This window comes from Silurus aristotelis (assembly GCF_946808225.1).
Source record: "Silurus aristotelis genome assembly, chromosome: 22".
NCBI lineage: Eukaryota > Metazoa > Chordata > Actinopteri > Siluriformes > Siluridae > Silurus > Silurus aristotelis.
Genome location: NC_139595.1, coordinates 19,719,446 through 19,744,445, shown reverse-complemented (window position 1 = coordinate 19,744,445; position 25,000 = coordinate 19,719,446). Strand labels below are relative to the sequence as shown.

Below are 25,000 nucleotides of genomic sequence, written 5' to 3'. Positions count from 1 at the left end.
GTTCCTCACAGAAGTGGTGATGTATTAATGGTAATAAAACATGAGTCAGTTAGCTTGTTGAGCAGATGCTCACAGCAGGAACAGATGTTTAGCGCAATATATTGGCACATGTTAATACACACACACACACACACACACACACACACACACACACACACACACACACACACACACACAAACTTACTTGTGTTTAGCAAGTATGCGCTTCACTGAGAGTTCTCTCGTCTCGCCAGTGTCTACAGCCAACACAAACCTGCTTGATAAATCAGACGGTGTTATAACATCTCAAATAAAAACACCTTCACTGTAAAGAGTCATGTGGAAATAACGTTCTGCAGATCAGGCAGAACTATTTTTCTTTTTTTGGTTAAATAAAGTCTTCAGTTTTACACAACTTACCAGAAATCACAAATATAACTGATGTTAGCATGTGCTGAAAAAAGTAAAAAGTTGTAGCTTTTATTTTTTTTATTTTTTGTCATAAAAAATCTAAATCTAATTTGAAAAGCAGTTTGTGATGTGAAATCTGTTGGCTGCAGGTGCTTCAACCAGAATTCAATCCTGAAACCAACCTCAGCACATGTTCAAACCAACATTACCTTTCGCTAAAACTTAGAAATGCTAAAAATATTAGCATGAAATTAGTTAACACCACTGCTACTTATGCTTGTATATTACTGTACCAGTGCTTAATCTGAATGCTAGTGCCTGTCCTGAATTTCCCAAACATTTCCAAAATCACAGCGGTTTATAACTTTTGAGAGACACATTCATGTTCTTTTTGCCCACATGCAACAGACTGGGACATTTAACGGTTTTGATTTTCATCAAAATGACACCTCAGACAATAACAGCACCAGCAAAAATTCAGCACCATGAAGTTCCATCTGGACTGATGCTCATTGGAACCGAATTCACCGTACAACAAGACGATGAGCCGAAGCACACGTCTGAGTTCTCTAAGTGTTCTTTAGAGATCAAACAGTCGTCTGGAGTGATATCTATCATGGAACCACCTGCCCAGTCACCACACCTCAATCCTACTGAACTGCTCTGAGATGAACTTCATCACAAGAAAGAAAGAAACGAAGTGTAAAGCTGTGTAAAGGGTGTAAAGCTGATCTTCATGATAAGGGAGGAATTTTCAATGAAAATAAATTGGAACATCTGGAAATTTATAGATTTGTTTGGTCAAAGTTAATCTTCTTACTGTTGTATTACAGAGTCTGCTGCATAAAAACAAAAAGATCATGCATGAGTCTCTTAAAAACCATAAACGATGAAGCGTTTCCACACTTTTCACAATGTTTATGTGCTCTTTCAGTTATAATAATCGTATTAACATCTTATTAACACATAATACATAATAATGTATTAAACAATTTTAAAGAATCTTTTTCACGATGATACTTATTCTGAATTATTGGAGAATAAATGAGTATAAGTGACTGTAGAGTTCAGTGCTCAGTTACTCTGGTCTGAGTTTAGTGTAAGCCCTGGGCCTCATTTTTCATCATCACCATGGCTGGATGGAGCTTGGCGGTGTTTTTGGGGATTTGGCGAGCCGAATAGAGATTCAGTCCAAAGCTGATGAGAATTGTTGTTTCACATTTGAGCCTCGTCTCATTTCTCTTTCTGCACCACAAAGGCCAGAAGATGACTCATGAAGCCATGACGCTAATCATTGTAATCAAAACTGTTTGAAAAATACAGTACAGAATTATTCCCTCAGTGTAATTTGGACTAAAGGTTTACGATCGTTTGTGAAACAGAGCATGTCAGTTTTAAATCATCTCTGCTGGATCACAGTAAGAGCTAACGTTAACTCGTTAGTAGTCGAGGAAATTATTTGGTTTTAAAAGCCAGTGGGTGGAGCTTATCTTTTTAGTTGTGACAATCCATAAAGTGTTCTTTGCTAGCATGACTGCAAACTAACCAAGTTCTAAAACCATACAGTTCTTATCTAGCTAGTCAGTGTTCTCCTTATAATTCAATTATTTGTTCTTTTTTAAAGGTCTAGAAATCCAGACAGTTCTATACGGGATATAAACCATAAATGCATTGTTCATTGTGCAACTTCATGAGCTTAGCATGTACTCTGAGTATCTCTCTGTGTGGTTACTGTTGGTTGGAATTTTTCCTGATTTCTAGAAAACCTTTTTTTTTTTTTTATCTTTAGTGGTTAAGCTAAAATTGCTTAGTAAGCTATATATAAACCATAAACTTTTTGCTAACTGCTAAAATTATAACTTCTTAGCGATTGACCACGTGATGGACCACCAACCATGTGAATGTTAGCTAACAATTTTCTAGAAAAAAGTTCTAGATTGCTTTTGCTGTCAGTATTTTGTCAAACTCACCTCAAACACAGCGTTAAAAAGCAGATCATTATGGTTTAATGTGTAGAAAGATGAGAAATGCTAATACACAAAGTTCAACATCTGCTGTTTGATGCTAATAATGATGTTCTTTGTTAAAGATGGTCTTAAATACTAAAAATAATGAGGTGTTCAGTTTTGAGAGTGAAAAGAGTTCTTGTGTGCTAAAAACAGCAGCAAAGACTTTCTCTTTTCTAATCCAGCTGTGAGTGAAGGAATCACAGGAGGGATTAGCTGTGAATAATTGTCAGTGTCATGACGAAATCGCTATACTAATCCTCAGAGATGATTTAATTCTTTTTAGTAGACAAAATCAACATTGTAATAAATAATGGTGGAGATGAAGATGTTTTCCCAGACTTGACTTTTTTTTAAAACCAAACAAAGACATTTTGAGTTTTATGAAAATTATCTAATTTTATCATCAAACTTTGAGATGAATCAGTGTCCTCGAATCCGCAATGCTAGCAAAATAAATCAGCGAAAGAAAAAACAAATACATTTATACATTTTATATGTACTGTATATTTTATAAATCACCAACATAGAAACATTTACAGTTTAACAATAAATAAATATATTTCTCACTGCCACACACAGAAAATAATGTATGTGCAAAAGTATTTGCACCCTAATTCAGGTGGGTCATTTTTGTAGATAATTAGCTCACACTGAAGCGATCAGAAATCCTTCCTTTAATTAAAGTTTCTCTAAGAAACTGTGGAATACAAACTCCTTCTAGAAAACTCGGTTTATTTTTTTTAATTTATAAACTTGGTTTATTATTTTTTTTATAAGTGGATATTCAGTGAGGAACAGAGACAGATTCTAAGACCTGAATCTTCTCAAAACCTTTTGGTTTCTCCTCTTTCAATCTTTTAATCCTATCTAATTGTGACAAGTTTTTTCACTGTGTTCTATAAACAGACGAATTTTCCAGGAAACATATTAAATTTGTTTTATTTATTTATTTTATAAAATAAGCAATAGTTAAAAACATCTGTCCTCATGCTGATTTATGGAGACAATCATTAATACATGAAGCACAAAAACCATGTCCAAAAATATTCTTCTTAATTAGAGATCCTCCTGAGTAAAGACTTGGGAAGTCTTTAATAACAAAAACTAATGATTATTGGCAGGTGTTCTGGTTGTAGAAAAATACATTTTTAACTAAGTGTGTAAACACATGAAGGAAATTGTTCATCACCTTTTGGAGGAAGAGTTAATTTCAATTAAAAGTTTAAAGCTGTTGCTTGACGAAACCTTCAAAATCTTGATAATGATGATAATGAGTGCCTGGGGTGCAGTCGGTGTTCAAGTTCATCACAAACGTGTTCAATAGGGTTGAGGTCAGAGCTCAGGAGACCTTTCTCTCCAAGCAACATGAAAAAACATATCCTATGGAGCTGGCTTTGTGCACAGGGGCACCTAATTAATAGTAATCCGTATGAAAGTTATAAGAGGTGCAGTTTCTCCCTGGTATCAGCTCATTAACCGTCCGTGTGAAAACATAGCAAAGCTTCTGTTTGGTGTCCTGATAATTTACCTGATATAAAACAATATCATTACTTAACCTTTACAAGAAAATGGTCTTCATGCTCTATGTTGAGTTTGGTTTCACAAATAATAAACACATAAAGCATCAATATTTCTCATGCACATGTTGATTAGAGTATAAAAAAACGTGAAAAGTATTATTGAAGGTATATTTATAATAGATAAACATATGCAATGAGGTTATTCATGATTAAATATTTGAAGCTATATTCTCGTGTTTACAGCGTGTTTAAAGGCCTGACTTAATTTTTTGAAGGATTTTCCAAACCACTGTTAGATTTGACCTCCAGCTCGGCCAACTCGATGACAGAAACCACTATTTACACGTTTCAGCAACGATTCGGACCTGTGCAGCTGCTGATTTTGGCATTTATAAAGAAAAGAAATGGAGATTTGTGAACTGTGTTTTTACTCCAGTTAATGATCTCAGGCCAGATATTCTGGCAAACTGGGAAATCAGTTGTCCAAATATTTACTGCAGAGCCTCTTACAGGGTCATGAAGCATTCCCATCAGCCACTTGTTTAATTACTGTCTATGGTTATGAACCGTCATAGAAGCCATTTTCAGACATACACAAAAAACTAATAAAGGTTCTTTCCTCAAATTAAAGTACAACCTTTTAATTGTATGTTATGTAGAAGTTTATAACCACTGACACACACTGGTATTACTCTTTTATCACTGTATTTGACCTTTTTTAACCATCCTGATAACCATGACCTTCTGGTACACTACCATTTACACACCACATGTCCCAGCAGCTCAGCTTTGGGTTTAAGCTCCAGACCTCAGACTCGGATTTATCTCCACCATCTCATAACTCATGAATCGCAACTCAGATGAGTAAACTCATAAAACACTATGTGTGGGATGATCTATGATCTTACCAGGAACCCTAATTATAGTATGTTTTTATGCTGGATTTGGTGGTCAGATGCGAGAAATGTGAGATCTCAGGTTTGACAGGAACGTGTGGAGGATGATTTTACTCCTCAGATTTATTTGCTGGAAAAATCCCTGTAAGGTTTCTGGCCTTGGCGCATTTCACGAGCCGAACCTCACAGGAGAAATATACGATAAACACATTTCTGGAGCAGTGGTGAAGTGCTATAGAAATGAATAAGTCAAAGTTCAAAACAAGAATGACACCGAAAAACTATCCATATACTGTATAGTTACATTTAATGCAATGGATCAAGTTGGTTCTTGTTTTCACTTGCGTTATAGCAGCTGTAAATTCACATTCCTTTTCCAGCCGCTGTTTATTTTCTTTTGAAATTGGAACTCAAACATGTCCATGTGAACAGGATCTCTTTTGTGATCTACTGCTCCGACTACATCCATGACCCCCACCACGCCTGTGATCAATTTTCACATCATTACACTAGCTTTGTGCTTTCATTTTCCATTTATCATTTTTAAACCTTCTTTGGATAAATGTGGGGTCTGTAACTTTTAAACAGGTTTACAAACCGCAGTATTGTGCAGGTTGTATTGCTTTCTATAGGGTGTGCGGTTTATGTGTGCAGGTGGCATTCTGAGACTCCATCCAGGTCTTCCCTGCACTCTAGTTAACTGAAGCCGCAGATGGCTGCCATTTCTTTTGGCTGTGGGTTTCTTCTCTGTGTTTGGTGCAGGAGTTAAGGACGTGATTTGTCTTTCTTTTGGGTCTATTTTAAAGGTTGGTTTTGTAAAAAGAGTGTTTTTGTTTTGTTATTGTTGTTTATCTCACCTAGTACCAGATACCATCACGTTCACCTTATACCCACCACCCCGTGCCTTTAATCATGCTGTGTGGCCCAACCCAAGACTGGGATGTAACACAGGTTCTGCCGGGAAAACTTTCATATCATAGCGTTCTACACAGAAATCAGCAGAATTCCAACAGAAGGAAAAACTGACAAAGAAGATCATTTCCTCACTTCTTGGTTTCCTACTCAAAGTTCCCTGTTTTCAGTCTCTTCAATGATATTTTCAGGTATTCTACATGTTCCAAGACTGTTTAATTGTTCTTTTTCTGTGCTATTTTGGATGATGATGATGATGATGATGATGATGAAGGCTAATCCCCCTGCCCGTATTCAGCTCTCCTGCACAGTTCCTCCTGAGTGAACACCATCAGGGAACACTTTGTCTTCTTTCCTCTCTCACTGATCTAACAGGAACGTGTAATAACGTTGCTATTTTCATGTTCTTGGCACGGCTCTCCCAGTTCTATTTAGAGAAAACATTCCTCTTAGAACCGACATCACTAATGAAGAATGGTATGCATTTCTTTCTAGACGGTTTTGTGAGAGTTGGAGAGTACACACTACGAGTACAAATATGTCCATCAGAGATCATTCCAGAACTTTTTCTCCACATCATATGTATGCAAAGTGTACACATGACCATATATAGCGTTTTATTACAAAATTAGTCACACACACACACACACACACACACACACACACACACACACACACACACACACACACACACACACACAGGTATAAAACCAGGGGTGTAAGTGTTAGTTTGGTGTCTTTAGGTTAGTGGTTATCACACAGTGTGGAACAGGAACCTATCAAGGAACCTTTTAAGGAACTCTTTGATTAAACAGAACGCTTGTTATCGCATGTATTGCATTTCTGTTATATATGTTGTTTATTTGTTAATAAATAAAACTGTTTTTATAAACTATAATGTGTTGTTACTTCCCTTTATGAACATTTTGAACTGCTTTGTGAACATTCTTTTTGAACTTTCCTCAATGAAACCTCTTTAGATTTCTCCAAAAAATCACAAGATAAAATTATATTCCTATTTATATCAGATTAAATATTGAACCGTGCCTGAACTTTGCCTGTGTGACTGTGAGTGGAATCTCAAGGAGGCGATGAGAATCAGTCATTTTAAACAATAACTTCTGCCATAAAAGCATGAACTCATAGTTTTCTGTCTGAAACAGGTCATGACGTAATTCTACCAGCTGATACGACGATAAAGGGGGAGAGAGAGAGAGAGAGAGAGAGAGAGAGAGAGAGAGAGAGAGAGAGAGAGAGAGAGAGAGAGAGAGAGAGAGAGAGAGAGAGATGGCTGGCTGGCTGGATGGATGGATGGATAGATGAATCTTCTTCCTCTTCTTTTAGCTTCTCCCATTAGGGGTCTCCACAGTGGATCATCCGTCCCCATACCCCCCTGTCCTCTACATCTGCCTCTTTCACATCAACTACCTGCATGTCTTCCATAAACCTCCTCCTTGGTCTTCCTCTTTTGCTCCTTCCTGGTGGCTCCATCCTCAGCATTCTCCTACTGATATACCCCATGTTCCTCCTCTGCACATGTCCAAACCATCTCAATCTCACCTCCCTCACCTTGTCTCCAAAACGTCCTACATGCGCTGTCCCTCTAATAAACTCATTTTTAATCCTGTCCATCGTCGTAACTCCCAACGAACATCACAACATCTTCAGCTCTGCTCCCTCCAGCTCCACCTCCTGTCTTTTACTCAATGCCACTGCCTCTAATCCATACAACATCTCAGGTCTCACCACAGTCCTATAAACTTTCCCTTTCACTCTCACAGATACTCTTCTATCACAAATCACTCCTGCTATCACTCTTCTCCACCCACTCCACCCTGCCTGCACTCTTTTCTTCACTTCTCTAACACACTCTCCATTTCTTTGCACTGTTGACCCCAGGTACCTGAACTCCTCCACCTTCTCCACCTCTTCTCCCTGCAACCGCACCCCTCCACTGTCCTCCCTCTCATTCACACACATGTACTCTGTCTTACTCCTACTGACTTTCATTCCTCTTCTCTCCAGCGTGTACCTCCACCTCTCCAGGCTCTTCTCCACCTGCTCACTACTCTCACTAAAAATCACAATATCATCCACAAACATCATAGTCCAGGGAGACTCCTGTCTGACCTCGTCCTTCAACCTGTCCATTACCACTGCAAACAGAAAATGGCTCAGAGCCGATCCTTGATGCAGTCCAACCTCCACCTTGAACCAGTCTGTCGTTCCTACTGCACACTTCACTGGTGTCACACTGTCCTCAAACATGTCCTGCACCACCCTCACATACTTCTCTGACACACCAGACTTCCTCATACAATACCATAACTCCTCTCTCCACCCTGTCGTACGCTTTCTCTCAATCCACAAACATACAATGCAACTCCTTCTGACCTTCTCTATACTTCTCCATCAACATCCTCAAAGTAAACAATGCGTCTGTGGTGCTCTTCCTCGGCATGAAACCATACTGCTGCTCACAGATGGTCACCTCTTCTCTCAGCCTGGCTTCCACTACTCTTTCCCAGAACTTTATGGTGTGACTGATTAACTTCCTCCTTACTAATTCTATCCAATTCCTGCTTCACCATCTCCACACCATCCAACCTTCTCTATCTCTCATTCTCCTCATTCATCAGCTGCTCTAAATACTCCCTTCATCATTTTTTCCAGGGGTATAATTTATCTGACAGGAAAGAGGAGGTTACAGTTATGAAGAGAGAGAATTAAGTTAAATACACTGTATTTCAGACACCTACAATAATAACACTGTGAATGAGTTTCTCGATAGATTGTGGTAATTGTGATTATTCCTACACAGATATGTTGGGAGACGTGACTACGACAGATCGGATCGATCACTTTGTTTTTGTTTTGTTACAGGACGAAATCTCCATTGTGAAGTTCTTAGCTGTTGCTGTGAGGTTCTGCATTTTCACACAACTTTAAGAAAATATCACTCAGGCGTTGTTTACATCTGCTGTGGGTTTAAAGCGATGTGTTAAGTTTAACACGCCATCCTCAGGGCCCGGGACAGCGGCGTGGTGTGTGGGAGAAGCTCGTCTTCTGGTTAGCGAGTTAAACACAGCTGCTTGGAGAGAAAACACACCCTGACATCAGCGCCACACCAAACCGCCGTCTGAGGAGCTGTCACGGAAACCTTCTCGCCGCCGTACTCCTCGGCTCCAGCTCCGTTCACGCATGGCCGTGCTCACCTGGCTCTGGTTTGGTTCACCTGCGTCTCGTTGTGTTGTGTGTAATTACTCCTGCACTGATCGACGGCCTTCGCCGGCGCCGCGTGTTCCTGACATAACGCTGACCTTGTTTGCGTGTGTTTAGGCTCTTATTTGGAATTATCCTGCCATTTCCCAGTCTGCATGTCTGTGTTTTAATCCCTGCTGATCAAGAAATTAAACACACACACACACACACACACACACACACACACACACACACACACACACACAGACACAGACACAGACACACACACACCTGATGTACAAGTAAATTTGGCGTGGGCTGAGGAGGACAGTCACAGAGCGTCTCTCTGTCCACCTGTCCATCTCACACTCCGGACGCAGAGTAAAAATTCTGCTGCATGTCTGTGAGAAACACAGTGTTAGATGGAGACACTGAGACAGAAAGAACAGACTTTTCTGACACCATGTGGTGAAGAAACATATACAAATTCAACGTTAGCTTTCATTAGAACATCTGACGGACTGCTCATGGAGGATCTCTGAGATAATGGGGGGGGGGGGGGGTGTAAATACTCTTTAGACTACAAACAAATAACACAAAACTAATCAAACATTTAAAGGCTAAAAATAAACTTTTTTTAAATATATAAAAATTATAGTAATTCTGACAAAATATAAGTCCAAATATAGACGTATTAAAAAACTGATTGGACTTTAGTCTGAACAAACAAAGCAATAAATAAATAAAAACATATAATTAATTAAAAATGTACCTAATTAATAATTAATAATTAACTTTTTACATGGTTATAAATAAATCACTTTGTAATGTTGTGCATTATTTTAGCCCAAAATAAAATCTACATTTAACTGAAATCAGACAGAAACATACCTTTCAGGAAGCTCCGCCCACATTGAGGCTGAACAGGAGAGAGAAAGCAGGCGGAGTCAGGGGGTGTGTCCAGTACATATTCTACAAACAAACAAACAAACAAATAATGAACTTGAAGAAAATCACATACACATGCACAAAGCAACACAAACACTCCAATACACACACACACACACACACACACACACACACACACACACACACACACACACACACACACACACACACACACACACACACACACAGAGTGTAGAATTATGATATAGCAAAATATTAGAGCAGGCCTCCTTGGGATTAAACACCAGTGTGTGTGTGTGTGTGTGTGTGTGTGTGTGTGTGGGTGGGTGTATGGGTGTGTATACCCTCTGTCCACATTGTTGTAGAGTTCAGTGGAACGTCCGGCTCCCGGTGGATCTGAGTTTCTATTCTGAGATCTAATGACGTTCTTTGTCACCTTTTGAGCAGCGCGAGATCATTCGTCTTTCAGCAGCTCACGACTGAGCCGCAACGACAACTGCAAATCAGTCACACTGCATGTGTGTGTGCCTGAGAATATTTCTATGTGTGTGTATTGCAGTTTACAGTGGTTTTGTGTGTTTGTGTGTATATAAGTGTATATGTGTGTATTGCTGAGTGTGTGTGTGTGTATTGCAGTTTGTGTGTATTTGTGCATGTGTTTGTAAGTGTCACTGTGTGTGTATGTGTGTGTGTTTGTGTGTATAAATATTTGTATGTGTGTATTGCAGCATGTGTGAGCATGTGTGTGTGTGTGTGTGTGTATTTGTATGTTTTTTTCTGTGTCACTGTTTGTGTTTGTATTCTTGTGTGTGTGTACTACACTGTGTCCCACTATAACACTGCTTCTGTATCACGCTGTCTGAGAATTTCTACACACACACAACACACACACACACACACACACACACACACACACACACACACACACACACACACACACACACACACACACACATACATATCAATAAATGTACTTTTACTGTTCAGGTTCATATTATTATTTCTATTTTCAGTCATTACACACACACAAACACACACACACACACACACACACACACACACACACACACACACACACACACACACACACACACACACACACACACACACACTGCCTATAAATTGTATTATAATTGAATGTAGAGCTATTTTCAGAATTTAATTACTAATTACATTTATTACTAATTATTGTATTAATAAATTGTTAACATCAATAAATTCATTATATTTATGTTTATTTTTTATTCTATTATTTGTGTATTTGTGAGTTTGTGCTCTTTTAAATGTCTTTTATGTGTAATATTTTCCCAAATAACTGTAAAAGTAAAAATAACTAAAAAAATCACTATTAAAAGAGTGTATATGGTGTATATAATACATTTTACACACACACACACACACACACACACACACACACACACACACACACACACACACACACAGTAAAAAGACTTTGTTTGTATAAATGTGGATGTATCAGTGAGAGATTATTTAAGTCCAAATCCAGGATTTGATCGATTAAATAAAAGTTGCCTTTTCTCTAAAATCAGACCAGTGCGCTTACAGGACACGCAATCTGGCAACCTGCAGCAGTCCTTGATGCTGAGGATGCGATCCGCCTTTTACGGCGCGCGGTGGGCGGGGACAACCGGGAGTGACGTCACCAGCAAGCTACGATTTGGGCTAGAGATGAACCGGCTCAATTCACGGAATCGACTCTCTCAAGAAAGAGCGCCGCGGAATAAAAGACGGCAGCGGGATTTTGAGGATTTAAATAAACATAATAATAATAATAATAATAATAATAATAATAATAATAATAATAATAATAATAATAATAATAATAATAATAATAATAAAAGAAAGATCCACAGGCCAAAAACTTCCACAGCACTATATGCAAATTAATCGAAATAAGGTGAAATCTCAGAGTGGTCACGTGACAGCAGGGGAGCGGCAGCAAATGCCTCTGAAATAAGCCTCGATGCCACCACTGATGCCCCCCAAAGTCCTTTAAATGCCATGTGCAGCAGATTTCTGAGCAGTGGGAGGTGGGCTGAATAAAGCTCATGGTGGTTCCATAAATGCACACTGGCCCTATAATTAGCCTCCTGTTTGCTGCCCTACAACTCCTTCAAACCCCCTGGAATTCTGCTCCTTGTGCGGTGCACGAGGAGAAGCTGGAGGTTTGGGTTTAGTTTTAACTATTCGAACCTGATATAAAAGACTAAAAACTGACCAGGACCGAGACCTTCTATAATCTATAGGACAAGCAGTGAAGAGCTGAACTTACTGCCCCCTGCTGGACACCTTGGGGAGAGTTCGAATGTTATCACTTGGATGAAATAAATGGAACTGAAATGTAGGGTCATGTACAGTATTCAGTGATATAAATTAATTTAGGATTCTTCTAAAACACACACACACACACACACACACACACACACACACACACACACACACACACACACACACACACACACACACACACACACAAAGAGAGAAAGCGTTTATAATCATATCAAAACAAGGAAACGAGTATTTTGTTGTAATATGCTGTACATGTGGCTTGTGTGTAGATTTGGATGTCTGTCTTCATTTAAACGCAAAATTCATAATTTCCATAAAATCCCATTATAAATACCTTTTCATAAACTGATTTGGAAACAGAAGCGGAGGCTAAAAGTGAGGTTCAGGTTTCCGAGGGGTGCAGGTAGAACAGGGCTTTTTAAAATATCATAACAGTAAATTAACTGTAAACTAATGATCATTTACATTTTAAAGATCTCCATGAAAAGTTCAGAAATATTTCTTGGCTAAAAATTGTTGAGAATCCATAGCAAAGATTAGAATATGTTTTAAATAATTCACTTTCAATTCCAGAGCAGAAATAATAATAATAATAATAATAATAATAATAATAATAATAAATCTTTAGCCTGCTGTGTGAATCTCCTGCACATGTCAAGATTCTAAATGAAATCGGTTGAGCACAAATACTGACTAAAGACTCATCAGGAAGAGTGAAGAAATCAAAAGCTCAAATGAAGTGTTGGATGGAGTAAAGTGTTGGATGAAGTGTTGGATGGAGTGTTGGATGGAGTAAAGTGTTGGATGAAGTAAAGTGTTGGATGAAGTAAAGTGTTGGATGGAGTAAAGTGTTGGATAAAGTGTTGGATGAAGTGTTGGATGAAGTGTTGGATGGAGTGTTGGATGGAGTAAAGTATTGAATGAAGTGTTGGATGGAGTGTTGGATGAAGTGTTGGATGGAGTAAAGTATTGGATGAAGTGTTGGATGGAGTAAAGTATTGGATGGAGTGTTGGATGGAGTGTTGGATGAAGTGTTGGATGGAGTAAAGTATTGGATGAAGTGTTGGATGGAGTGTTGGATGAAGAAGTGTTGGATGAAGTGTTGGATGGAGTAAAGTATTAGATGAAGTGTTGGATGGAGTAAAGTATTGGATGAAGTGTTGGATGGAGTGTTGGATGAAGTGTTGGATGGAGTAAAGTATTGGATGAAGTGTTGGATGGAGTGTTGGATGAAGAAGTGTTGGATGAAGTGTTGGATGGAGTAAAGTATTGGATGAAGTGTTGGATGGAGTGTTGGATGAAGAAGTGTTGGATGAAGTGTTGGATGGAGTAAAGTATTGGATGAAGTGTTGGATGGAGTAAAGTGTTGGATGAAGTGTTGGATGGAGTGTTGGATGGAGTAAAGTGTTGGATGAAGTAAAGTGTTGGATGAAGTAAAGTGTTGGATGGAGTAAAGTGTTGGATAAAGTGTTGGATGAAGTGTTGGATGAAGTGTTGGATGGAGTGTTGGATGGAGTAAAGTATTGAATGAAGTGTTGGATGGAGTGTTGGATGAAGTGTTGGATGGAGTAAAGTATTGGATGAAGTGTTGGATGGAGTAAAGTATTGGATGAAGTGTTGGATGGAGTGTTGGATGAAGTGTTGGATGGAGTAAAGTATTGGATGAAGTGTTGGATGGAGTGTTGGATGAAGAAGTGTTGGATGAAGTGTTGGATGGAGTAAAGTATTAGATGAAGTGTTGGATGGAGTAAAGTATTGGATGAAGTGTTGGATGGAGTGTTGGATGAAGTGTTGGATGGAGTAAAGTATTGGATGAAGTGTTGGATGGAGTGTTGGATGAAGAAGTGTTGGATGAAGTGTTGGATGGAGTAAAGTATTGGATGAAGTGTTGGATGGAGTGTTGGATGAAGAAGTGTTGGATGAAGTGTTGGATGGAGTAAAGTATTGGATGAAGTGTTGGATGGAGTGTTGGATGAAGAAGTGTTGGATGAAGTGTTGGATGGAGTAAAGTATTGGATGAAGTGTTGGATGGAGTCTCAGCTTGCAGAAGCTTCTTCATGAAGTGCTTGTGAATCGATTGCGGAAAACGACTCGTCTAAAAGGAATCATTTAAAAAAAACAAAAACGAACCGATTCGGTCCCGAGTCTCCCGAGTCATCACTCCGGTTGGGTCTCGTGCGCTCCGCTCTCCTCCTCGCGCGCGTTTCGGGGGCAGACCGACGGAGAGAGAGACGGTCATAAAGCGACTGACGGCGCCTACAGCGCGTGCGGCCTCCGGTGCGTGTGCGCGCGCGCGCTCCCCTCCACCGTCGTCGAGCCCGATGCGCGCGGATCCTCCGACTCTCCACGATTTGCAGGCATCGCCATCCCCAGCGTCCCTCCTCCCTCTGCCGCCAGTCCCCGCGTCTGACCGGCCGACGCCACGACACAAGCCACCGAGGCGCGCGCGCGGTTTGGTTGCGTTGCTGGAAGCTGAATGACGGGCGGCCGGTTCGACTTCGACGATGGCGGAACGTACTGCGGAGGCTGGGCGGACGGCAAAGCCCACGGCCACGGCGTCTGCACCGGCCCCAAGGGCCAGGGCGAGTACTCGGGCTCGTGGCGCAACGGCTTTGAGGCGGTCGGCGTTTACACGTGGCCCAGCGGCAACACGTTCCAGGGCCACTGGGCGCAGGGCAAGAGGCACGGACTCGGTGTGGAGGCCAAGGGCCGGTGGCTTTACCGGGGAGAGTGGAGCCACGGGCTGAAGGGGCGCTACGGCGTGCGCCAGAGCCTCAACACCTCCGCCAGGTATGAGGGCACGTGGAGTAACGGGTTACAGGACGGCTACGGAGTCGAGACCTACGGGGACGGGGGTGAGTTTCAGGAGCTGAGGCTCCAGTCACCCGGGGCTCCTAAATGTCTACACAACACAACACAACACTACACAATCTACACAGTTACAACAGTTTCACCTGGAACACGTTATAAAGTCTTTATAAGCCGACATAATGTTGCACATCGTAAAAATACTTTATATAAAATTAATAATAACTAATTGCATTGTATTACACAAGACACTATAAAATATTGATATATATATATATATATATATATATATATATATATATATATATATATATATATATATATAAACACTTAATAAGGCGACATAAGGTTGCATAAGGCTGCATATTAACACTTTATTAACTATGCAATCTTACTTTATTAACTATGAGGAAATTATCTGAAATATCAGTTATTATAAACTCCAATATATAACACATTATTTAAGACTATTATAAGATGACATTAGTTCGTATAGGCTACATAAAGACATTATATAAGACTGAAATGTATTAGGACTACATAAGATTGTACATGGCTACTGATAAGGATGTCATTTAGGATTTATTGAGGTGGCAGAAGATGAAATGTCTAAATTATGATTAATCTATAAAAATGTATAAGATATATGTATATATATTAGATTTATAAGATGATGATTATATAATTCTGCACTGTTGTATATTAATATATTATTAAAGAAGACTAAACCCTAAGACTGCAATATACCTTAAATAAAGATCAGTCACTTGTGTTAATAATCTACATAGAAATATATACAGTACTACATATAAAAATATATAAATGACAACTACATAAAGCTTGATTTGAGATTTTATGTATGTTTATATCCTGTTTATAAATATCTATAAACAGTTATCTATAAACCTTTGTAAGAGTACGTAAGATGAAATAGTAGCCGTGTATTTATAATTACTGCATATTGCCATTGCCCAGAAGTGCTTATAAGCCTACATGCACAATAAGGTCTAATATTATTATTAAAACTACACATTCAAACCCAAACAAGCTTATTTTAAGCTGCATAGGACTACATAATCCTGTGTATCAGATTGTCCGGTATATAACTTTATATAAGGCTACATATCAGACTATATAACTGCATAAAATTAAAAGAGCATATTGAACATAAGACTACATAACATTTAATCAAAATTATTCTAACCCTAGATATTACAGAGAAAGAGCATAATATAGTAGGAGATTAAATGACATTAGGTTATAACAGGCCACAAGACAGACTTAAACTAAAATAGTTAATCAAGTGTTAGTCATGAACTTCTATAAGACTACATAGGAACGCATATGTCTGCATATCAGATTAAAATGTATATAATTCCATAAAGTGACAAAGATTTGATATGACTTTATGATTGCATATGATGACATACAACTGTATAACACATCATATAAAACTACATAACACTGATTAGTAAGACTGCATATGACACTTGTTTAAGACAATATAAGACATTATATAAAGCAGAATATTAAAACTTTATATCATTAAATCTTAACTGAGACTTACATAAGGCTTTATAGCCAATTGTACAGTATATTACTCCATATAAGGCTACATATGGGGACTATGACTTCATATGACTGGTGTAAGACTATATAACCTTTCATAACCACTACATTAGGTTATACTTGACTATATACAATTCATGAGGTGATACTTTATACATAAAACTTGATATATTAGGAAATATTAAACTAAGCTTTCACAGCCTGTATAAAACGCACTTTATATGAGAGTTTATAAAACTTTATAAGGTCTGTATATATTATAGTAGCTCTATGTATATATAATGACTAATAATAACATATAAAGGCATATAAGACTAATATAAGGCCTTGATAGTACATTACTTAATTATTCACACATATATATTTATATACTGTAGGTGCATATAAACTTTATAACTTCACATGTCTTATAAGAATCTATTAGGATGTTAGAATACATCTAAGAAGTGCACACGTTACACACGTTATAAAATAAAATGTAAAATTATTATATACGATTAGTTTATTCGTTTATTCCCTGAATAAATGTGTAGGTAGTCAATGTACAGTATATATTATTATTACATCATGTATAACAGTAGTGTGTTTACAGTTATATATTTTGATATACTTTTCTTGCGTTCACGATCATGTTTAAACTCCAGCTTGTATTTACACGTATAACTAAGTCGGACCCAAGCTGCTCGTGTCGTATGATCTACGGTGTTGGATCGGACTCGTCAGTCACAGAGGTCATGTCTAATAATAGTAACATCTACACTACACTTCAGATCAGAGAAGCTCTGAACCGACACAGAACTTAAGATCCGCATCGATCTTCGTTCAGCTGGTTTTTGTTTTTGACTGAAAATTGGCGAGTAAATGTAATAATTTTGTGCTAAAACAACGATAAAAGAAATCGTAATGGTTGTGACTTTTTATATTCTAAAAACTTGAGATTTGTTTATTAAAAGACATGAACTTTAAATTGAGTTTTTTTGGTCAGATTGTTCTTTAAACATGAGTAGAATCTATAATGTTGATTAATCAGGTGAATACGAGTGATGAAGCGAAGTTGTTTCTTTTTTTCACCAAAACACCTAAAAACTGCAAAGAATATTAAACTCGTCTGTCTTGATGGGCCATGAGAGAGATGAGGTGTAAGAGAAATGCGGCATTAGGGAGACGGGGCAGGGAGACGGGGCAGGGAGATAAGGGTGTGAGGGAAATGAAGCATGAGGGAGACGGGGCAGGGCGTAATAAGATCAGGCATGAGGGAGATGGGGTGTGAGAGAGACTGGGTGTAAGGAAGACGGGGCGTGAGGGAGACGGGCGTGAGGGGTGTAAGGGAGACGGGGTGTGAGAGTCAAGCATGAAAGGACACTTGTGAGGGAGACAGGGGTAAGAGGGAGACGGGGTGTAAGGGAGACAGGGGTAAGAGGGAGATGGGGTGTGAGAGAGACAGGGTGTGAGGGAGACAGGGTAAGAGGGAGACGGGGTGTGAGAGAGACGGGGTGTAAGGGAGACAGGGGTAAGAGGGAGATGGGGTGTGAGAGGGACGGGGTGTGAGAGAGACGGTGTGTAAGGGAGACAGGGGTAAGAGGGAGACGTGGACGTGGAAAAGATGAATTGCGTTTTGTGAATAAACCAGCATTGTGATTGGCTTAAGCTGTAGATTTCTCCACTTCTCGAGTTACTTCCATGTTTTAAAATAGCTCTGTGTGTTCAGGAAAGAGATGCAGCAACGGCGAGCGTCCACTCCATCACACACTCGTCATTCCACAGCTCAAGTTACACACAGCGTAGAGCAAAGCGTTTAGCATGCACTGATATCAAACTCCTCATATTGTGACATTTGGGGTGTTTATTTTCCTATAGAACTCTCGTCTGACTGATGACAACATCGTTCCTGTATAGTGTCAGTATCACAGATGACCAGTTTCTGACTCATGTGTAGTTGTGATTAGTTTTAGTTCATGAGCCTGTAACAGTAAAACAAGATCAAAGATTTTATTTTACATAATATGTTATTCATTTACTTTCTTAAATGAACACCACACTTGTGTTAAGATGCTGTGTGTGTGTGTGTGTGTGTGTGTGTGTGTGTGTGTGTGTGTGTGTGTGAATGACAGGTACGTTTCAGGGACAGTGGATGGGTGGGATGCGTCATGGTTACGGCGTGAGACAGAGTGTCCCCTATGGCATGGCTGCAGTGATCCGCTCTCCGCTGCGCACTTCCCTCGCGTCCCTGCGCAGCGAGCAGAGCAACGGCTCTGTCCTGAACGAACGCTCCTCGGAAAGTCCTGCAGGGACTCGCGGGGGCTTTGTGCTCAATGTGCACAGTGATGGCGAGCTCAGCTCAGGCAGAAAGAAGGGTCTGTTCCGGCGTGGCTCTCTTTTCGGCAGCTTGAGGCAGCTGAGAAAGTCAGACTCGCGCTCGTCTATCTCGAGTAAGCGCAGCTCGGCACGAAGCGACGCCGCCATGAGCCGCATCAGCTCCAGTGACGCCAACTCCACGCTCAGCTTCGGAGAGGATGACGACAATGCCCTGACCGAAGACAACGTGGACGCCACCACCACCGAGTCATACACTGGAGAGTGGAAGAACGACAAGCGCAGCGGCTTCGGTATTAGCGAGCGCTCCAACGGCATGAAGTACGAGGGTGAGTGGTCCAACAACAAGCGGCACGGCTACGGATGCACCGTGTTCCCCGACGGCACCCGCGAGGAGGGCAAGTACAAGAACAACGTGCTCGTCAGGGGCATCAAGAAGCAGCTCATTCCGCTGAAGAACGCCAAGACCAAACAGAAGGTGGAGCGTGCTGTGGAAGGGGCGATCAGGGCGGCCGCCATCGCCAGGACGAAAGTGGAGATCGCCACCTCCAGGTAAGCGGAAAAAATCACGTTGATGTCGCATGATTATTAATGAAACAATTTTCCCAGAGGGAAATAATCCTGATATTCTTCTTTACGTTGCTAAACGAGAAACAAATAAAATTCATTGGAAACATGAAGTGACACATGACTGATCGTTAACCACCTGTGGGACACACAGATCTTTGCAGAAGCTCTCAACAGCTACTACCCTAAGGGCTGTGTTTATAGACAGTGACACATGCACTTCGTATAATATGGATGAGCATAATCAGAAGTGTGACTGCTGATGACTTGTTTTAAGTGACTAATAGCTCTTGTGATTAACCAGGCTTTTCTAGCCACAGTTTGGGTTCAGTTCCTTTATGAGATGAGACGTGTTCAGACTGGTGTCCTTTACCAGATACATTAAAAACAACAGGAACGATCGAGCATTCAAAACAAAACAAAAAATTTAGATCGGAGAAGTGAATTAAACAGCTTGAGATGAAGAGGACGAGTGAGGGACGGAAAGGAAGGAAAGGATATAGCGTTCCAGAGGAATGGGGAAGAGGGTCTAGATACACAGAGAGAGAGAGAGAGAGAGAGAGAGAGAGAGAGAGAGAGAGAGAGAGAGAGAGAGAGAGAGAGAGAGAAAGTCCTGTTGAATAGAATAGTGGGTTCACGAGTTGTGTTATTTGCCCTCAGGCTAAAGCTCTCTCTGAACAGCTAATCAATGCCGAGCTGAGCGGATGTGTTAGTGATGAAATCACAGCGACGATCAGAGCAGCTGTATGAGAAACACCAAACGAAACTTCACTCACTTATCAGTAATCATCACTCACTTATCAATAATCACTCACCAACAATCACTCATCAATAATCACATCAATAATCACTCATCAATAATCAGCGCTATATTGCACTATGCATCTTAAAAATAATCTCACTATACTACCACATAATCTCACTAAACTACCACATAATCTCACTAAACTACCCCATAATCTCACTATACTACCACATAATCTCACTATACTACCCCATAATCTCACTATACTACCACATAATCTCACTAAACTACCCCATAATCTCACTATACTACCACATAATCTCACTAAACTACCCCATAATCTCACTAAACTACCCCATAATCTCACTATACTACCACATAATCTCACTAAACTACCCCATAATCTCACTATACTACCCCATAATCTCACTATACTACCCCATAATCTCACTATACTACCCCATAATCTCACTATACTACTCCATAATCTCACTATACTACCCCATAATCTCACTATACTACTCCATAATCTCACTATACTACCCCATAATCTCACTATACTACCCCATAATCTCACTATACTACTCCATAATCTCACTAAACTACCCCATAATCTCACTAAACTACCCCATAATCTCACTATACTACCCCTGATCTCACTATACTACCCCGTAATTTTACTAATCTACCCCCTGATCTTACTATTCGACGCCATGATCTCACTATACTACCTTATAAATTAATTGCCAAAAATAAGCCCCGCTTTGAAATCTTGTCCACACATACAGAGTTAACTCAGGTTAGCCCTCTGTGTGTTTATAGAGTTTACTTGCTATCATGATATTTACACTAACTAAATATGAATCTGTTAGCTGACTAGCTGTGAGCATGCTAATTCTGTACATATGCTATATAAATACTGTAATACGTTTCCTGCCACAATAAACCGAGCGCTTTACCATTTAGCACACACAGATATGCTAGTTTCCTTTCTATAAATACACTTAGCCACTCATCACCTCTGAAACCAAATATCTAGCCGAATAGCTAGCATGCTCTTCCCTTCGTCTTTCACTCTATAAGCAGCTTTAGGGCATGAATTAGCATAGCGAGCTAAATGAGGGTGTGTAAATTAATACTTCAGATATAAATGCTATTGCTGCTAATAATGAATGAAAGCTAATTGAGTCTGATAGCGGCACAGGACTAGCTGCTCATCCTGAGCTTCCAAATGTATATAATCTGAGTTATACTCATTCACTATAAAGTCGAGTTCATTCACGTCGTCTGTCAGCATGAAGCCACAACTCGATTTTGCATTGCGTGCTAATGACATACGCAGTCCTACTCCGCAATGAGCGTCTAAGCAGATATGAACACGCTATGCTAACATTGCTAATAAAAAGCATATTAGAAATAAAACATTTGTATTATTTTTTCTCGTGATCTTTTTTAAATCTGCAACATCACATTAAAGCTGCTAATAATCTTTATACTAACATTGTTTAATTATTCTTGCTAGCTCAATATTACTGTTAGAGCCCTGAAGTTGATTATTTCCCCCTGACAGCACGTCACCAGGGATTTTATTCCTCTTGCACCACAGCGACTCACTAACGATGTTCAAATCTATTAATGACGCTTCATACGTTTCTGACGTTGTGTCTTATAACAGCTATAAACCAAACCAGCCTCTTTCACTCTCCTGCTCTTTTCTTCTCTCTGGAGTTTAATAATAAAAATAGCAGTGGAAAGGAAAAGATGAAGTCCTGAAGATACTACAGCTTTAATTTTTTACTAAATTCTGAAACTGAAGACTCCTTACATTATTATTTATCAAATGTTTCCTGACAGGTGAGCGATTCTGCATCCCTTTAGCTTGTTATTATTATCATCACATAAACGAGTTATATTATAGTCAGTGCTGTGGGTTCGACAAAATGAATTGTGGTTTTCGGACCAATCAGAACGCAGCTTTGAGGAGCAGCACTGAGAGATGAAGGAGACGATCGTCACTGCACTGTGGTCTTTCATTATCGAGTCCCAGAGCAGCGTCTCAAATCAAATCTGTGTCTGTGAGTCTGAATGCTGTTATAGAGAGCAGTGATAAGCACTGAGGGGGACTTGAGGAATGTGAAGAGACACACACACACACACACACACACACACACACACACACACACACACACACACACACACACACACACACTCTTGCTGCTTGCTGACTAAATAAGGCAAGGCAGGATTTGGCTCCTCAGTGCTGACGAGAATAAAATGTTGCGACTGATACAGTAGTCGATCTGAACGCGACTATCATCTGTTGGAGCACTCAGCAGGCCGAGTGTGTGTGTGTGTGTGTGTGTGTGTGTGTGTGTGTGTGTGTGTGTTTGAGTACTCAGACTGCTATTAACGTCCATGAAGCTGCTCAGGATTTCATCATGTTCATTTTGCTCACTAATGTTTTAAATACACATGAACGTTAAGGGACGTTAGAGCGAGACGCCAAATCACGCTTTAATACGTTTTTTTCACACGGATTGATTTATTTACGTATTTCCTGTTTAAGATATTTCCCCGTTTCCACCTGCTGACATCCTTCACCTTTACAGACGTTCCGAACGCAGGTTAAACACAGCATTGGAATGTTTTATGATTTAAATGTATCATTTATTTTTTTTATATTCATTAAAGACTTTTTAGTTTTTAATTAATTTTATAAGTTAGTTAATACATTTAATAATGAATCAATGTTATGGCTTTTTAAATTAGTTAATTATAATCTATTCTATAATTTATTAAATTATATTTATTTATGTATTTTCTTATTTAATTTTTTTACATAATTTTTTTTTTTTTTACACCATTTTAAAAAGCCTTAAGCAGCACAGTGCACAATACGATTCCTCAAAACTAATATAACTTATATACTGTATTAATGGACAAATAATATGTAATGTTATAATTTATATTTGTTGTAATTTGTGAATTTTGGTAACATTTTAAATACTGCATTAAATGAGGGCAAAAAAAAGTCTAATATATGAGCTAAAATATTACTCGTTGATTTTGGTAGAAGTTAATTAGCATAGACGGGGGCCAATATTTATACCCCTCTGACCCCGGAGTTTACCCGTAGCTTGGCGTATGAAGTGTTATTACTGCGTTATTACTGCAGTATTAATGCTAACGGCCGTCCTGTACTCTATTTAGTCTGAGTTTCTCTCCTGGTTGTTATGGGAGATTAATGTGTTGCCTGTTGTTTTATATTTAAACACAAAATACGGATCTGTGGTTTATCGTGATGTTGAGGTAAAGTCTCATCACTCTGTCTGTTCCATCAGATTTTAGTATTTATCTGCTTCTGCTCCACTTCCTCACAGTCTCCTGGGATTATTTCACTTCCAAATGATTTAACAACTATGTTTTCCTGATTCTGACCCACAACTGATTATATCCGTGGTTGTAATGTTTATTGCTCCTCCCTGGGGGCTCGAGGGCCTTGGGGTTATCTGCTTGGGTTCAACCTCCAGATACAGATTTGGATATTTGGAATTTGAGGAACCACAATGTCAAAAGAGGAATTTTTTCCTTGATTAAAAATGAACCTGTTAAAAGTAAGGAATAATGTAATGACTTTTATTTTTGTATTACAGTTTTCATTAAAATAAGTTTAAATAAATGTAAATAATATTTCCTTTTTTTTTATTGTTATAACACCAAAGTTTCAGACTTATAATTTAATATTTTCTTAAATTATAATTTTATTATTATTCAATGATTATAATTATACGCATTTTAGTTTTAGTAGAAAAAATGATTCATACATTTAGAAAAATGGATCCTTTTATCCACATTATTAAATGTTTTACATCGGGATAAAATAATTACTTTTTGTATAATTGTGTAATAGTTATATAAATATAATAAAACAAAACAAAAAAATTATAATATAATTAAAATAATTGTATTTTTTATTATATCATTTTTGTAATTTACTCATGAGAAACTAGATTTTTTTTTTTCGAGTAAAAGGGAAATGTTTATAATGTGTCCTCACAACGCCGTCCTCGTTATCCCGTGATACCTGATTAATCGTGTAATTACATCAGACTCGAATCTGTTGGTGCGCCCGAGGCTTCGGTGCAGTGTGTTTCTGGATTTAACCTGCAGAGATGGACCACACGTTCTAATCTGCACGTTAATTTGTTTTGGTGTTTTTGTGGGAAACGTCTCGGACCTGGTGCTCAAGTGTGCGTTCCTGAGCGGTGTGCTGATGTGTTACATGTAATTCTGTGGAAAAATACGATCATTTTTGTTTTGAACACACAGTGATGAAGTTTTTTATTCTTCTTCCAACACAACTAATTATTTAAGAAGAACAAATCTTGAAGAGTCATGCTTTTTATCTGTTTACAGTTACGATGGTTTCCCAATAGCAATATTATCACTTCTGAAGATTTGACCCAGAATCATGATGATGATGATGATGGGATTCTTAAAAAGTGCACAATAGAAGACACTGGGTAGTTATTTGGTCAATATAATTACCTAGTGTCTTCCATTTAGCACATCATCATCATCATCATCCTCCGCCTCCTTCTCCTATTCAGTATTCTCAGCAAACGAGTTACAGGAACGTGTGAAGAACACGCCAGAGAGACGGAGCTGTCTCTGTGACATTCTATTTCCTGATGTAGTGTTATTTCAGTGCTGATCTTTCACAATCAGCTTCCTAATGACGATCTAATATCTGTTTATTCTCAACATTTGCGGTGTTGTTTTACTGTGAGACGAGTTTGAGAGATGGAGAGAGGACGGTGTGAGCGTTTCTAAACGACCGAGCGAGGAGGA

General features: G+C 39.1%; 1 protein-coding gene across 1 annotated transcript in view; it reads left to right on the top strand.

Annotated features, from left to right (window-relative positions):
- The first annotated feature begins 12,209 nt into the window (after positions 1-12,209).
- The window catches only part of jph1b (junctophilin 1b), a 21,927-nt gene continuing 9,136 nt past the window's right edge, over positions 12,210-25,000 (top strand). The window contains exons 1-3 of the mRNA XM_083525732.1: positions 12,210-13,142; positions 14,170-15,002; positions 18,636-19,389. Coding sequence (XP_083381858.1) covers positions 14,624-15,002; positions 18,636-19,389 — 1,133 coding nt within the window. The 5' untranslated portion in view covers positions 12,210-13,142; positions 14,170-14,623. The remainder of the gene's footprint in view (positions 13,143-14,169; positions 15,003-18,635; positions 19,390-25,000) is intronic.